At 50.3% G+C, this 15,930-nt stretch overlaps 1 protein-coding gene across 2 annotated transcripts in view; it reads right to left on the bottom strand.

The window, feature by feature from the left end:
- Sugb (Sugar baby) overlaps positions 1–15,930 on the bottom strand; it is a 62,401-nt gene that overhangs the window by 21,825 nt on the left and 24,646 nt on the right. For both annotated transcript variants that reach the window (XM_067089023.1, XM_067089022.1), the window contains exon 5: positions 168–344. In XM_067089023.1, the coding sequence (XP_066945124.1) occupies positions 168–344 (177 nt within the window). The remainder of the gene's footprint in view (positions 1–167; positions 345–15,930) is intronic.

Genomic DNA, 15,930 nt, shown 5'->3' with positions numbered 1-15,930 from the left:
GAAATTAATTCTTCTCTATAACACGACAAAGTGTACTAAGTGACTCAAGATTCTTCAATCTGTAACAGGAACTCCACACTTGGCTAATTCTGTCTTCTGGATAGTACAGTATGCATAAGTAATATAACACTTGCTTATAGCACGAACAATGGATGATATTAACATACCTCTTCGCCATTGAGACTGATGGTATTAACAGGGAAAAATGTACACAGGCCTTCTCTATCAAAGTGAGACACACTAGTTACAGCTGTGAAGGCGAGACGGTCATCCTGGCACAGAGATGAAGCATTCCAAGATTCACATATTTTTTCTACGTTTTTCTGAGCTCCATAAAGCTCCACCTGAAATATGCATGGAACCATTAGAGAAATAATTTTCTGAAAATGAAACACAACTGTGTTTTAACAATAAAAAATCTGAAGCAACTATCATGTTTGTTTATATAAAGTAAACCATTCAACAAGAGTTTTCTAATTATCAATTATCAAGCACTAATCTACCAATTCTGGTGCTTAATTTCACACTTAACAAATAAATGCATAAGTGGAATAGTAGTGGCATCACTAATATGTAAATATTTTGAGTTACTGTTGTATAATTAGGTAGCAAGATCCTGAAAGAGGCCAGAAATGTGTTTTTCACATAAAAGGAAAGTTGGAAAAATGACACTTTTACAATAAAATAAGGTTTTATATATACAATACTTACCAAGTAATTACATAGCTATTAGTTTCTACTTTAACGGCAGCTTTAGAATTGAAAATTCACGGTAGCGCTCTTTTGTTTTGGTGCAGATAAGTGCCCTGCCCACTTCTGGGGAAGTATAAGTACAACACAGTTAAAAAGCTCAGTTCATTTATGCTCTATGTCCATGTGTGGGGAGGAGGGACAACGTCTGATCATGTAATTACTTGTTGAGTATATATAAAACCTTATTTTATTATGAAAATGTCATTTATATGTGAAACTTACCAAGTAATTACGTAGCTGAATCCCACACTGACAGGCGGTGGGAAGAATGGACATGTACTACTCAAAAAACATTTACCAATGGAAATGCATTTGAAATAGATAAAAGCTAGCACTGTGGTAATGCTTGTTGTAACCTTACCTGGGGAGAGAGAACGAGCAGGAAGGTACTGCCTCTCGGTTGTTGCTCATCTCGACCCGTAGGGACATGACTGGTAATGTCAGGAATTGCCCCTACTTCAGTGGGAGCTTTGTGGTCAGGGAGTACTCCTATGACTGAACAAAGCTAAACAGAATAATTGCCCTTGCCCTGGGCGTGAACATACACCAACCAACATGATCATAAAAAACAATATTACCTGAACACCAATTAAAACTTATTATCCAACCGTAACAAACACAGATTGGAGGGTACTCTAGGTGCCAAGTACCCCCAGGCTTCCCAAAAACTCAACAACCTTAAACAAGGCTAAGAGATAGAGGAAAATAGAAGGATCACTCCTACCCCTCATTTCCTGGTGCCATGCCAGCCACGGAGAATGGACCCAGTGTACTTTAGTCCTCAAAAATTGTCTAAACATCTCGTAAATAATGGTTGGCAAAGACCGAGCGACACTTCCAATACGTTGACTGGATAGTCGCCGATATAACAATTTTTGAAAGTAAATTGTATTTTTCCTAACTATACAAACCCGAGGTCCTTTACACTAGGGATTACTTTCAGGCGTAGGCTGGAAACGGCCGTTGAACTTCAAACAAGGTGGTTAGGCAGTTAACTACTGTCCGGGAGGCGGGAGTACCGCCTGCCCGGATGTAAACATTCCAATTTGCCTTTTGGCCCAGGTACAGATTGAGGGGTGGCATGAGGTGGGCATAAAGTGTAAAGGACCTCGGGTTTGTATAGTTAGGAAAAATACAATTTACTTTTAAAAATTGTTATTTGTTTCGACACAATATACAAACCCTCGGTCCTTTACAATAGGAGACTTACTGATTGGAGGGAGGAATCTGATAAAGTCTCTCTGAACTGACTGGAGTTCACCACCTTGTCTTCCCTTCCTGGTCGTAAGAGCGAGGAAGGGAAAACTGCCTCTGACAAAAAGATCTGGTTGTAGGAAACGCAGGATCAGTTGTCAGACTTCTGGGTCCCTTTGCATGAAAGAAGAAACGTCAGTTCATGCAAAGTAGGCTAGGAAGAATTTGACGTCGGATGACAATAAGGCAAATACAAGCATTGGGTTTGTCTCAAAGTCATGATCTCCTTCCTCCCCTTGCAAGAGGAAGGAGTGGGGTTGCTTCTATTAACCTGAACGGAAATAGAACGGGAGCTCCCGTTATGTGCTTACCTGCCTCAATCGCCCGGTCCAGCTTGTAACGGCACGTCCGCTCCCTGCCCGTGGGAAGAGAGCCAGGATGAGGAGAAAGAAGAGAGGCCAGTCACTCAACATTCATTCTCCCAATCAACCGTACAACATAGGCGAGATGCAACCTGTCCCGTTAGGGGAGCTGGATAAGCTACACAACTTGTTGAGCAGCCACCACAGGACCCAAGGAAAAAGTGTCCAAGGACTTGTGTGCAACATCCCAGACGTAGAAGGAGGTGAAGGTAGTCTGCTGGGACCACACACCCGCCTTCAGTACCTGTGGTACCGACATATTCTTCCGGAATGCGAGGGACGGACCAATGCTGCGGACCTCGTGAGCTCTCGGACGAAGCGTACCGGTGTTGTCTTCTCCTGCAGCAGAGTACACTCTCCTTATCGTCTAACGAAGCCAGAAAGAGATGGTATTCTTGGACACTTCTTTCTTGGTCGAGCCAGTGCTAACGAAGAGTCGTCGACACTCAGGCCGGAGGTGCCGAGTCCTCTTCAGATAGCGCCGCAGCACCCTAACAGGACACAGTAGCATCTCGTCTGGATCATTACCTACAAAGTCCTCTAGGGAGGGGATCGTGAAGGACTCGAACCGTGCGTCAGGGACCGAAGGGTTCTGAGTCTTCGCTACGAAATCTGGGATGAAATCGAGCGTAACTGATCCCCATCCCCTCGAGTGTTTAACATCAAAGGAAAGTCCGTGAAGCTCGCCAACTCTCTTCGCCGACGCCAGGGCAAGCAAGAAAACGGTCTTGAGGGTCAGATCCCTGTCTGACGACTCTCTTAAAGGCTCATACGGTGCACGAGTCAGGCTCCTTAAGACGAGAGTCACATCCCACGCAGGGGGCCTGAGATCCCTGGGCAGGTAAGACCGTTCGAAGCTTCTCATGAGTAGAGAGATCTCAAAAGAGGAGGAGATGTCTACTCCTTTCAGCCACAAGACTAGGCCGAGTGCGGCGTGGTAGCCTTTTACAGCTGAAACAGAGAGAAGCTTCTCTCTGCGAAGGAAGACGAGGAAGTCCGCGACCTGCTGAAAAGTAGCTCCGACCAGAGAGATACCCCTTCGATGACACCAACCACAGAAGACGGACCACTTTCCCTGGTATACCGCTGCGGAGGATCTTCTGAGGTATCCTGCCATCTCTGTTGCTGCGCAGCGCGAAAAGCCTCTCGCTCGCAAGAGATGGTGGATAACCTCCAGCCGTGAAGACACAGGGAATGCACTGCCAGGTGGAACCGCTCTGCGTGAGGTTGACGCAGAAGGTTGGGCCAGGGGAGAATCTCTCTCGGTGCCTCGGAGAGGAGAGCTAGCAGGTCCGGATACCAAATGGCCTGGGGCCATTTGGGTGCCACCAGAGTCATTCTGAGATTCGGGGTGATCATCACTCGGCTGATCACATGGTGAATCAGACAGAATGAGGGAAAGGCGTAAGCGTCGAGATTGTCCCACGGGTGTTGGAACACGTCCTCCGCAGCGGCCCATGGGTCTGGCACGACAAAGCAGAAGACCTGGAGTTTTCTGTTGTGCCAGGTGGCAAACAGATCAATGGCTGGACGCCCCCACAGGTCGAACAGCCTTTCCACTACTTCCTGATGGAGGGACCATTCGGTCCCTACCACCTGTCTCTGGCGGCTGAGCTTGTCTGCCACGACATTCCTCTTGCCTGGAATATACCTGGCTGACAGCTCTACTGAGTGAGCCACGGCCCACTCATGCACCTGCACCGTCAACTGATGAAGCTGGTGGGACACCAGTCCCCCCTGCTTGTTGACGTATGCCACTACCGTGGTATTGTCGCTCATCAGTACCACGGATTGTCCCATCACTCGATCCTGGAACTCCTGGAGGGCCAGGAAGGCCGCCTTGAGTTCCAGGATGTTGATGTGAAGGTGCTTGTCGCCTCGGTGCCACACTCCCGAAGTCAGCAACTCCTCCAGGTTTGCGCCCCATCCCTCGGTCGATGCGTCCGAGAACAGAAGCATGTCCGGAGGGGGAGTATGCAGGGATACTCCTATTAAGAGGTTCCTGTCGTCCAACCACCAGTGAAGGTCCTTTCTCACCTCCTCGGAAAGAGGAATGAGGAAGGACTGGGGGTCTCGGGACTGGGACCAATACTCCTTTAGTCTCCACCGGAGAGACCGCAGGTGAAGACGCCCGTGAGGTACTAGTTTCTCTAATGACGACAGGTGACCGATGACGACTTGCCATTGCCGAGCTGGTTGTTCCTGCCGTGACAGGAACAACTGTGCTGCCTGCCTGAACTTGCTGATTCGAGAGTCCAAGGGAAAGACTTTCGCTGCCACCGTATCTATCAGCATGCCGAGTCTGGCGAAGGAAACGGTTCAAAGGAGAGAGGTCTATGACCAGTCTCCATCCCCCTGAGGCCTTCTCTACGAGAAAGATGCAGCTGTAAAAGCCTGGAGACTGGTCCGACACGACTTCTACAGCACTCTTGCTCAGCATGGCTTGCACTTCTTGCTGTGGTGCGATGTCCTTCGACGAACCTGGTAGATAAGTTTGGAGATGGACCGGAGTGTAGGTGAGGGGAGGCCGAGACTTGAAGGGTAGTAGATAGCCCTCCTGAAGGACATCCACTATCCAGGTCTCGGCTCCGTGTTGCTGCCACGTTGCCCAATGGCTCGACAGGCACCCCCCCACCTTCGGCAGCTTTTGGGGGGGAACGGCGCCCCTAGCGTTTCCCCTTCTTCTTCTTACCCTTGCTCCCTTTGCCGGCATGGAAAGGGGGCTGAAAGGGGCGGGAGTGACCCCCCCTTCTCGAGGAAGAAGAAGGCTGGGTGTTTCCTCGGGACCCCTTCGAAGACTGGGACTTCTTAGGGGCTGAGGAAGTGCCAGCCTGGCCCGAAGACCTGGCTGCAGTGGGGTGAGAAGACCCGGAGGTCTTAGCCACTGCCTGGTGAACAAGCCGGTCACTGTTATCGGCACGGCGTTTGTCCACCGCGGCGTGAATGACCACAGATCGAGCCAGGAGACTGCTTGGAAGGCCGCCATGGTGGTGGCTTCCATGGTTGCAGCTTCTTGCTGAGAGAGAGAGATGTTCTCTGCAGTCAATTGCTGCAACGACAGACCCGGATCCAAACGAGTCAGGTCCGGGTCAACCTGTTTAGTCAGCAACGCCCCTTCCGCTGGTGCGTAGAAATGCTACTGACGAGGCAGAGGGGGGGGAAGAAGCTTGTCCGAGCGGCTCGATCGAAGCGAGCTGTCCTGCCCAGACACAAGACCGTTCACCTGATCGAGAACTCCCTCGGCAAGCGTGGACCACGGCAGCCCCACCGAAGCCTTGGGTTCCTTCTTGGGTCCCCAGAAAGATTCGAGGCGCGACGGACGATCCACAGACGAAGCCGTGGTCCCTTCCCCGAGGTCATTGTGCTGACGAATCAGCACGATAACCTCAGCAAAAGTCCTCTGTATTTCGGGGGTGTCCGCATCCTGGGGCAGAGGACCCTCGGCAGACCCCCGAGGACCTTCCTGAACTACGCGGGCGTAGGACCTGGTCGAGCCAAGGACCGAGCCAGGTGCATACCCCCACGCAGTAGAACTCTGAGGAGAACAATCCCCAGAGTTCCTCCTCTCTGACTCGTGCCCCCTGGAGGAGACTGAAGGGGCGGAGGGGACAGGTGAGGAAGATCGGGCGCTTCCACTGCCTTTACTGGCAGAACCAGCAGAGGCAGCGGGCCGAGAGCGGTCACCAACCCGCGGTGATGACGAGCCCCCAGGTTGAGGAGACCGCTTCAGCCCAGGTGAAACGATCTCCCGAGGAGAGCGGAGCGGCTCGCGAGAGCCGAGCCGCGCACTTGCCTCCCCCGAGCCAGGCTGGCTGCGCGGACGTGGCCAGGGACTGGGAGGAGTTTCGGCTGGCTGGCGTCAGCTGCGCTGTCCTCTGGACGCCGCCCCAGACAGACTTCTTCGAGGCCGGAGCCTCTCGGGAAGACTGCAGGGGACTCTTCCTTCCTCCTTGCGTTCGGCCCCGCGGGGCTGAAGCACTGGCCCGGGAACCTGACTTGGCACTGGAAGGAGTGCCAGCAGGAAGAGGCGGAGCACCTGCATGCCCCGGCCCTTTCTCTCGTCCTACGCCCTGGTCCGTACGGCGCGAAGTGTCTACCGTATCAGACTGGGGTGGCCGAGTCTCCTTGGGGACCCGGGTACTCCGAGCAACTCGTGAACGAGTGTCCGACGCGGACTCGCTGGCCTTAGAAGCAGGAGGTTTCTTAGGTGCAGCGGGGGGAGTGCCGAACTTGGTCTGCACGCCCTTGGCTCCCGGTGCCCTTGGCCCGGGGGCCGGGGCAGCGGTTCCCTGATCCGAGGATCGGGAAGAGCCAACGAGAGATCCCACTGCCTTCCCTGTGGAAGGAGGCAGACCCTTAGAAGTCTCAGTACGAGATTTCTTAGGAGGAGGAGAGGCAGACTTCTTCTTCTTCTTCGGCTGCGAAGCCTCGGATGGGAGAAGAGGAAGAAGCAGCAGACGAAGACGACGATGAAGATGAAGATGAAGACGACGACGACACCTTCCTAGACCTCTTCTTCTTCTTCTTCTTCTTCTTCTTCTTCTTCTTCTTCACCATCTGCTTCAGGAAAGCAGTCAAATCCCCAAGCCAGGAAAGCGAGGCCGCCGACTCAGGAACAGCAGGAGGGGCTGCAGCAGAAGGCACATCCCGGGCAGCGACAGCGGAGCTCGGGCCAGCATTTGCCTGAGTGGAGAGTGCCGCGCGCCGGCCAGGAACCAAAGTGGGCGGGGCCAGGGATGCATGCGCCGCCCCTCCCTCATGAAGATTCAAGTCGGGCCGCACCAAGGTCGCTGGGATGGGGATGGAAGCAGACGAAGGGCCGTGCTGGAGAGTCAGACGAGGAACTGTATCCAAAGACAGGCCATGGTCAGCAACAGTCACATATGGAAATGACGTCACCATGTAGGAGGGGCCAGCACGCGTGAAAGGAGCCAGGAAGCCAGGAGGTAGTGGAACAGCGTGCTGGCATGCTGGATGACGCCGACACTTGGGTGTCCAGAATGGCCACTGAAATCGGCATCTGGACGAACCTCGAGTAGGTGACAGTTGTCGTAGTGGCTGCCACTGCCGTGTGGGTCGTGACTGGAGGGGGCAGGGGAGCCAATCCCTCCAGAGCCGAGCAAGGTAGGCCCAGGTGTAGCCAGGAAGAGCTGGGATTCATCGCCTGGCTATCCAGTCCGGGACCTGAAGCAAGAGTTGGGTTAGAAAAAGAAGCCTCCACCCGCTCCGGAGGAAAAAACTCCCCTCCGGAACGGGAAGAGACTTCCGAGAGGATGTCGCGGTCCAACTCTCCCCCGCGCCCTTCCACAAACGAAGAAACGTAAGAGGAGGGGAGGGGGAGTCCTCACCCGAGGGAGAGGGAGCGAGAAGGGGAAGTTCGCCGGGAGGGAGAAACGAACCCGACACATTCGCCACCAACGGAGTCGTCGGGGGCGTATTTCCCTCAGACGACTCCTTGGTAGGCTTACGACGGTAACGTCGCCTCCCCTCGAACTTGCCCCATTGCTCGGAGGACCACAAACAACACTCACTACAAGTATCGTCGCGTGAACACACACGCCCCCTGCAAGATGTACAGAGTGTGTGCGGGTCCACGTCGACTCTAGATCTAAATGAATTACACTTTTTTCCCCCTACCCCGGGACACACATGCTGGGGATAGGAGGGTTTAGATGGCTTTTCCTTAATTGAAGAAAAAAAAACAAGAATTTTCCCACCAAAAAAGAAGAAAAATGCTGTCAGGCAGAGAGCGGCGAAGAACAACGTCCGAGCGCTACGACGGCCGAAAGCAAATTGGAATGTTTACATCCGGGCAGGCGGTACTCCCGCCTCCCGGACAGTAGTTAACTGCCTAACCACCTTGTTTGAAGTTCAACGGCCGTTTCCAGCCTACGCCTGAAAGTAATCCCTAGTGTAAAGGACCGAGGGTTTGTTATTGTGTCGGAACAAAGAGAGATTGCATTTGAAAGCCAACAATGTGGCTAATGCCCACACTTCATGGGCTTTACCTTCAGCAAAGGTCGGCTCTTCGTTGGGCAAGCCGGTAGAGGCACTCGCCAGGCCTGAGTTCGAGTCACCGGCTAGCTGATGAAGAGTTAGAGGAATTTATTTCTGGTGATAGAAATTCATTTCTCCCTATAATGTGGTTAGGATTCCACAATAAGCTGTAGGTCCCGTTGCTAAGTAACCAATTGGTTCTTAGCCACGTAAAATAAGTCTAATCCTTCGGACCAGCCCTAGGAGAGCTGCTAATCAGCTCAGCGGTCTGGTAAAACTAAGTTACACTTAACTTTTTCACCAAAGGTAAACCACTTCTTGAATCCCCAAGTGAGATTCCATAATGGTGTCTTGCAAAAAGAATGAAATAGCATTCTTGGAGAGAGGGCGCAAAGGGTTCTTAACGGAGCACCAGAGATTACGAAAATCCCCTCTGATATTCTTGGATCTCTCGAGGTAATACCTCAATGCTCTCACTGGGCACAACACTCTCTCTTGATCCAAAGGTCCCACCAGGCTTTGAATGGAAAAAGAACGAGGCCATGGGTTAGAAGGGTTCTCATTTTTAGCTAAGAAACCTAGAAAGTATGTGCATACTGCAATCTCATGAAAAGCAGACTTGTTTATCCAGAGTGTGCAGCTCACTGACTCGTTCTGCTGTGGCTAAGGCGATTAAAAATAGAGTCTTTCTGGATAAATCTCTAACAGAAGACGTGAATTGGTTCAAAACAAGGGTCTGATAACCACTGTAGCACAACATCTAGGTTCCAAGACACTGGGGATTGTGACTTCCATTTTGTGGTGTCAAAGGACTTAACCAAATCCAAAATGTCTGGGTTAGAGGAAATGTCCAAACCTCTATGCCTGAACACTGAGTTCAGCATGGATCTATAGCCCTTGATTGTAGATGTTGATAGGCCCATGGAAGGTCTCAGGCAGAGTAAAAATTCTGCTAGTTGGGCTACAGAGGTGGAAGAAGAAGAGATGTTATGTTCCTTACATCATCTGCGAAACACTGCCCACTTAGCTTGGTAGAGCTTGGAAGGAGATTTGTGTCTACATCTCAACAGTTTTCGCAACCTCTCTTGAAAACCCTTTTGCTCTGGCAAGCTTCCTGACAGTCTGAAGCCTGTCAGAGTGAGAGTGGACAAACCTTGATGAAACTGGTTGAAATGAGGTTGTCTGAGCAGATCTTTCCTCTGTGGAAGGAGCCGTGGAAAGTCTGATAGAAGTTCCAGAAGGTCCGGGAACCATTCCTTTTGAGGCCAAAAGGGGGCCACCAGAATCACTGATGTGTGATGAGAAGTCCTGAACGTGTTTATTATTTCCCTCACTAAACTGAACGGAGGAAAAGCGTACACCTCCAGGTCTGTCTGACCAGTCCAGGAGTATCGCATCCGTTGCCCACAATTGAGGGTCCGGCGCCAGAGAGCAATACAGAGGGAGGCACTGGTTCCTGGGCATTGCAAACAAGCCTACCCACGGTTTTCCCAACCGTTTCCACAGGTTGGTGCACACCTGTGGATTCAGTGACCATTCCGTGGGTAGAACCTGTTTGCAACGGCTCAACTTGCCCTGAACAAAGCAAGAGAGGATCTGAGTATTGTTGTTGTGATCCCATAGAAGGAGATCTCTTGCTACTTTGCACAGTGAAAAGGAGTGAGTTCCTCCCTGGTTCCTGATATATGCAAGAGCAGTTGTGTTGTCGGAATGAACAGCGACCATGGCATGCGAGTCACTGCAGCAAAATGTTGAAGCGCCAGGTGAATTGCCTTCAACTTTTTCAGGTTTATATGACGTTTTCTCTCTTGTAGAGACCACGTTCCTGAAACTTCCAGACATCCTAGAACTGCTCCCCAGCCCAGATCCGATGCGTCAGAGAACAATGTTCTGCTCGGGTTCAGATGAAAAAGAGACTTTCCTCTTTTTTGAGTACTTGAAGTACCCATGGCTCGAATCTCCGACCAGCCAGTGAAGAATAAGAGGAATTTATTTCTGGTGATAGAAATTAATTTCTCGCTATAATGTAGTTCGGATTCCACAATAAGCTGTAGGTCCCGTTGCTAGGTAACCAATTGGTTCTTAGACACGTAAAGTAAATCTAATCCTTCGGGCCAGCCCTAGGAGAGCTGTTAATCAGCTCAGTGGTCTGGTTAAACTAAGATATACTTAACTTTTTTCTACTGACCTGGCTTCCCACTGCTTCCAAAAATGTAGGAATCTGGCGCCCACTGGGAGACGGAGGACCGGAGTCTCACTTGCTAGAGGCTGGTTTAGAAGAGGATTTCTTTGAAATGGGACAAAAAGTTCTTGGGTTCGTGCATGGGCAAAAGGTAGCTCTTCCTCTGCTACCTCGAAAGGGCCATGGCTAAAGAGGAGAGAATGGACAAGGATTAAACGAAACCAAAGGGGCACAGCTGTAATCCTTTGGTCATTTTGTCGATTGGGCAAGAAGATCGTGTGTAGCCTTCTTCTGAAGTTCTTTAGCTACTTGTTCCACTGTCGCTCGAGGGAAAAGGTTGCTTTTGTCCAACGGAGCGAAAAGAAGAGAGGGCCTCTGGGACAGAGTGACTCCCATGGTGGTGAATGAGCACCACATCTCTCTTTTCTTTAACATACCTGTAGAAAAGAGAGCAGCTAGTTCTTGTGCCCCGTCTCTAATCGCCCTATCGACACACAAAAGAACTCCGAGCCAGTTTGCAGTGAAACTGCCCTGTAGCGAAGCACAATCCTCAATCTTCTTCATTAAAGCGCCCACCGTCCAACTGAGGAAACTGAAGATCTCAAATACTTTGTAAGTGTCTTCCACCAAGTGGCTGAGCTCCAAGGAAGAAAACATAAGCTTCGCCGCGTCGCAGGCTGATCTACGAGCAGTATCAACAAGACTGGAGAAGTCTTCTTAGGAAGAGGCAGAAACTACCAAGGAGGGTACTTCCCCAGTAACATAAAACACATACTTCCTCTTCAAGAGGCACGAAGGAAGAGAGCAAAATACTGCTTTGCCTAACTTTCTCTTCTCGGATAACCAGGAGTCAATACCCAACAACGTTTTCTTGGAGAATACTGAGAGAGCCATCTTCAGAGTTTAGTCAAGCCTTCAAGTTGCCATAACATGAAAGATACAGGAGAAGAGGGTGCTGCAGTGGAAAAATACAATGATAACAGAACAAAATAACAATTTTTTAAAGTAAATTGTATTTTTCCTAACTATACAGACCTGAGGTCCTTTACATTAGGAATTACTTACAGCACAGCTGGACATGGCCAGTAAACTCTTGAACAAGGTGGTTAGGCAGTAACTACTGCCAGGTAGGCAGGAATACCTGCCTGCCCAGATGTAAACATTCCAGTTTACCTTTCAGGCCAGGTTCAGATTGAGGGGTGGCATGAGGTGGGCATAGTATGTAATGTAAAAGACCTTAGGTTTGTATAGTTAGGAACAATACAATTTACTTTAAAAATTGTGATTTGTTCCAACACGATATACAAACCGTCGGTCCTTTACATTAGGAAGACTCACTGGTTGGAGGGAGGAATCTGAGTGAGTCTCTTGAACTGACTGGAGTTCGGCACACCTGGGCTACTCCTCCTGGTCGAAAAAGCGAGGAGGAGTACCGTGCCTCTGACATATTGACTGGAGTGTAGAAACTGCAAAATCAAATGTCAGGTACTGGACCTTTTCGCATGAATGAGGAAACGTAACTCCTACGAAATAGGCTGGAAGAATCTTAGAGTCGGAGGCAGTAAGGAAAAGCTGAGATAGGGTTTCCCTTATTACCAGTCTCTCCTTCCTCCCCATGCTAGAGGAAGGAGCGGAATTGCTTCTATGATTCTAGAAGAAAATAGAACGGGTACTCGATGTGTAGTCTTACTGCATTAGACGCCAGATCCAGCAAGTATTGGTTCAAGTCTTATTCTCATCCCGAAGGAGGAGAAGTAGGAGGATGGGGAAGGAGGAGGAAAAGAGGCCAGTCATTCTCGGTATCCTTCTCACTTCCAGAACCAACACCTTAGGCGAGATGCTACTAGTCCTCTTGAAGGAGCCGGCTAAGAAACACAACTTGTTGAGCAGCCATCACAGGGCCAAGGAAAAAAGGTTCCAAGGGCCTGTGGGCAAGACCACAGGAAGACAAGAGTGTGGTCTATGAGACCACATCTTGCTTCCAGACCAACAGAAACTTCTGGAATGTGAGAAATGGACCAAGCCATTGACTCAGTGAGCTCTCGGGAGGAAAGTACCAGAATCGTCGTCGCCAGCTGCTGAGCACCTCCTTCGATCGCTTCACAAAACCAGGAGAAAGATGTGACCCTAGACACGTCTTCCTTGGGATACGACATCCAGGTTAGGAATGTCGAGCCCTTTCAGAAAGTACCACAGCTCCCTAATAGGACAAAGTAGCAACTGATCTGGATCACTGATACAAAGTCCAAGGAGGAGGGAAACAAGAAGGACTCAAACCCAACAATAGATGCCAATAAATTCGGAGTCCACTTACGATATCCGAGAAGGAGTCGAGGTATTGATCCTCTTCACCTGTTCTTCCATCTTCTACACCAAGGCCGGAGTGAGATGAGAGATGGTCGTAAGAGGGCACATCTCTATCCGACGACTCTCGTGAGGGCGCATGCAGAGCACGTGACAGGAACCCTAAACAAGAATCACATGCCACCCAGGGAGCAGTTCCCTGGGACTGCAAGACCAAACAAGCTTCTCATCCATACCTAAATCTCGACTGAGGAGAAGAAGACTACTTCAGATAGAAGACTAGGTTGCAAGGGCCTACGTTCCTCACAAATGAAAGGGAGAGAAGTAACCCTAGGTGGAGAAGAAGAGGAAGTCCTGGCTTAAAGAGTGATTCTGACCCGAGAAGAAGTTCCATCAACGACACCAACCAGCCAAGACGGGTCCAGTCCCTGGGACAGCGTTGCAGAGGACTTCAAGAGCTATCCAACCCAACTATATCCGTTGCCACTCGGCGAGAAAGCCTATGCTTCCAAGGAAAGCTGGAAGGTTTCCCAGTCCTGAACACACAGGGATCTACTGCCTTAAGAACTGTTTCTTGTGTAGCTGCTACAGGTGGTTGGATGAAGCAGAACTCTTCTCGATGCCTCGGAAGCAGAGCTATCAGGTCGGGTGATAGGCAAAGTCTTCCAGCATTTGTCTGTAACTCAGGGTGAGCAATGCTTGTGAACCCCTAGCGAAACAGACAAATACAGAGGGAAAAACATAGATATCAATTTTTCCCAAAAAGACAGCATGCCTCACTGTAGTGGCCCCCGGGGCTGGTACGAAGGAGCGAGAAAACTACAGACTTTGTTGTGCAGGGAGGAAACAGAAAGGCGGTATAGATCTCTCAGTGGAGCAGTCTCTTCGTGAATTTTTGTGAGGAAAAAAGTGAAGAGCACATTCCGTCCCGACCACTTAAGCCCGAGGCCAAGCTCGCCTACCAATACGTACCCATCAAAATGTATCTGGCTAACTGAGCTATCAAGTGCGCTATAGAACACTCGAATACAGTACCTGCAAATGTCGACAGATGAAACAGGAGGAAAAAACGATTACCTCGTTTGTCGACAAATGCCACTACTGTGGTTTTGTTGTTCAATAAAACCACCAAGTTTTGCAAAACTCATCCTGAATTCTTGGAAGCCCAAAAGGCTGCCTTGAGTCCAAGATGTTGATGAGAAGGTATTAATCATCTTGGTCACACACCTTCAAGTCAAAGTCTTACAGGCATGCGCCCATTCCTCCATCCGTGAATCCGGAAGTAGACACGCGACGTGAGGGGAATTTGCAAGCATATTCGAAGGTTCCTTCAACCAAGCATTAGCCTAACTCTTTCCTCATACTTCGAAGAGGAAAGAAGGACGGAGGAAAGGAAGCAGACTTCCATTCTCCACCAGGGGAAGCTTCTGCAAGATGACAGGATACCAAGACAATTAGTTCTAGCCTGACTGGCATTTCCCAAATCGGGAGCACGGGAGAGGAAGTGAGATGGAAGTTTGATGAAAAGAATTGCCGAGACCCAAGGGAAATAGATACTTCTTCTGAAGGAATCCATTCCCAGGTCTCAGCCATGCCATTGCCATCTCCAGAGACTCGATAAGTATCATTTCATCCAGGCATCTGCAGTAGAACTTCTTCCCAGTCGATACTTCTTTCTCTCTTCCCATCTTCCCTCCTTCCTTACGGAAAAGAGGGTGGAAAGAGAGAGTTATGAGCACTTTCCTAGAAGGGAAGAAGAGGGCTATGTGTTCTGCGATCTTCTTCTGAAGCCTGGGACTTCTTAGGAGTTGAGGGGGACTGGCTTGAACTCAAGGTTGAGCTGAGATGACCAAGACCCAAAGGTCTTGGCCATTGTCCAAAGGACAAGGCAATGCCCTGGTGTGAACCTTGATAACCACAGTATCTGGCAAATCTCTGAAAGAGAAAGGCAGAACCAAGTAAAGGTTCGTTCCTAAGGGTTGAGCCAATTCGGGACTTACGAAACCAGAGACCCGAATTGGGACAAAGTCCTTCTTCTTAACACACAGACCTGCAGTCGGCAAGACCCTCCGAGGCAAGAAGAATTTGTACTCTGTCAAGGAAGGGGAGAAGCTTGGCGTCTCGACCTGAATTAACTTCTTGTCTAAAGAAACGAATTCACCAGGTCGAGAATGCTTTCACAAGCAAGGACCGCAGCGGCCCCTGAAACTCTCGGCCCCTCGGGAACTATAAGGGTTGCGAGTGATGAAGATTACTCATTGGGGGAGCTGTGTTCCTATCCTGGGGATCCTCGCGCTGACAAATCGGCGTGAAGTTCTCCAAGAAATGAGGGCAATCGCAACTTGAAGAGGGAGACCCTCGCTGCTTCTGACGCGTGAAGCTCCTGTACCTCTCTCCTTGGAGGGAGACCTGAACAGATCCCAAGAAACCCTCCTTGGTTACCTGGTTGTACCACGAGACAATCAGGGGACCGACACCCAAAGCAGGCCAGGCAGCCGAACTCCGTAGACAAATTCGTTGGAGCTGTCTCTGTCTGTCCCACACCTCTCGGAACAACTGAGAGGAAAAGAGAACAGGTGAGGAGAAAGAGTACCCTTACCTGTCCTGCCAGTAAGACCAGCAAGAGAAGCGGACCATGAGTGATAATCAGCCGAAGGAGATTACTGCCACATGGGGGAAGAAGAGCGCTTGTGCCTTGTCAAAGCGCTTTCCTGGGAAGAGCAGAATGTTCACTCGAACAAAGCTGAGAACCCGGTTCAGAAAAACCGAGTGTGGCCGAGCCAAGTTGCACCAAACTGAGCCAATCACACGAACGCGATCCAGACTGGGAGGTGGACTGGGAGGCAAGAGGGGCGAGCCGAGCCGAGTCAGCCTCACAAACGCAATCAGGGGCTGGGTGGGCCGAACAAGCCAAGCAAGCCGAGCCAGTCTTGCAAGCGTGACCAGGGGCTGGGCGGGGCGAGCTAGCCAAGTGAGCTAATCGCGTGAACACAATCGGAACTGGGCAGGGCGAACTCCTCTGCCATGAACTAGTACTAGTTTCCCAAACTCTAAACTCCTTTGAGGCCGAAGCCCCGC

The sequence above is a fragment of the Macrobrachium rosenbergii genome, chromosome 45, assembly GCF_040412425.1.
Source record: "Macrobrachium rosenbergii isolate ZJJX-2024 chromosome 45, ASM4041242v1, whole genome shotgun sequence".
NCBI classification, from domain to species: Eukaryota; Metazoa; Arthropoda; class Malacostraca; order Decapoda; family Palaemonidae; genus Macrobrachium; species Macrobrachium rosenbergii.
This window is presented reverse-complemented; position numbering and strand designations above follow the sequence as displayed.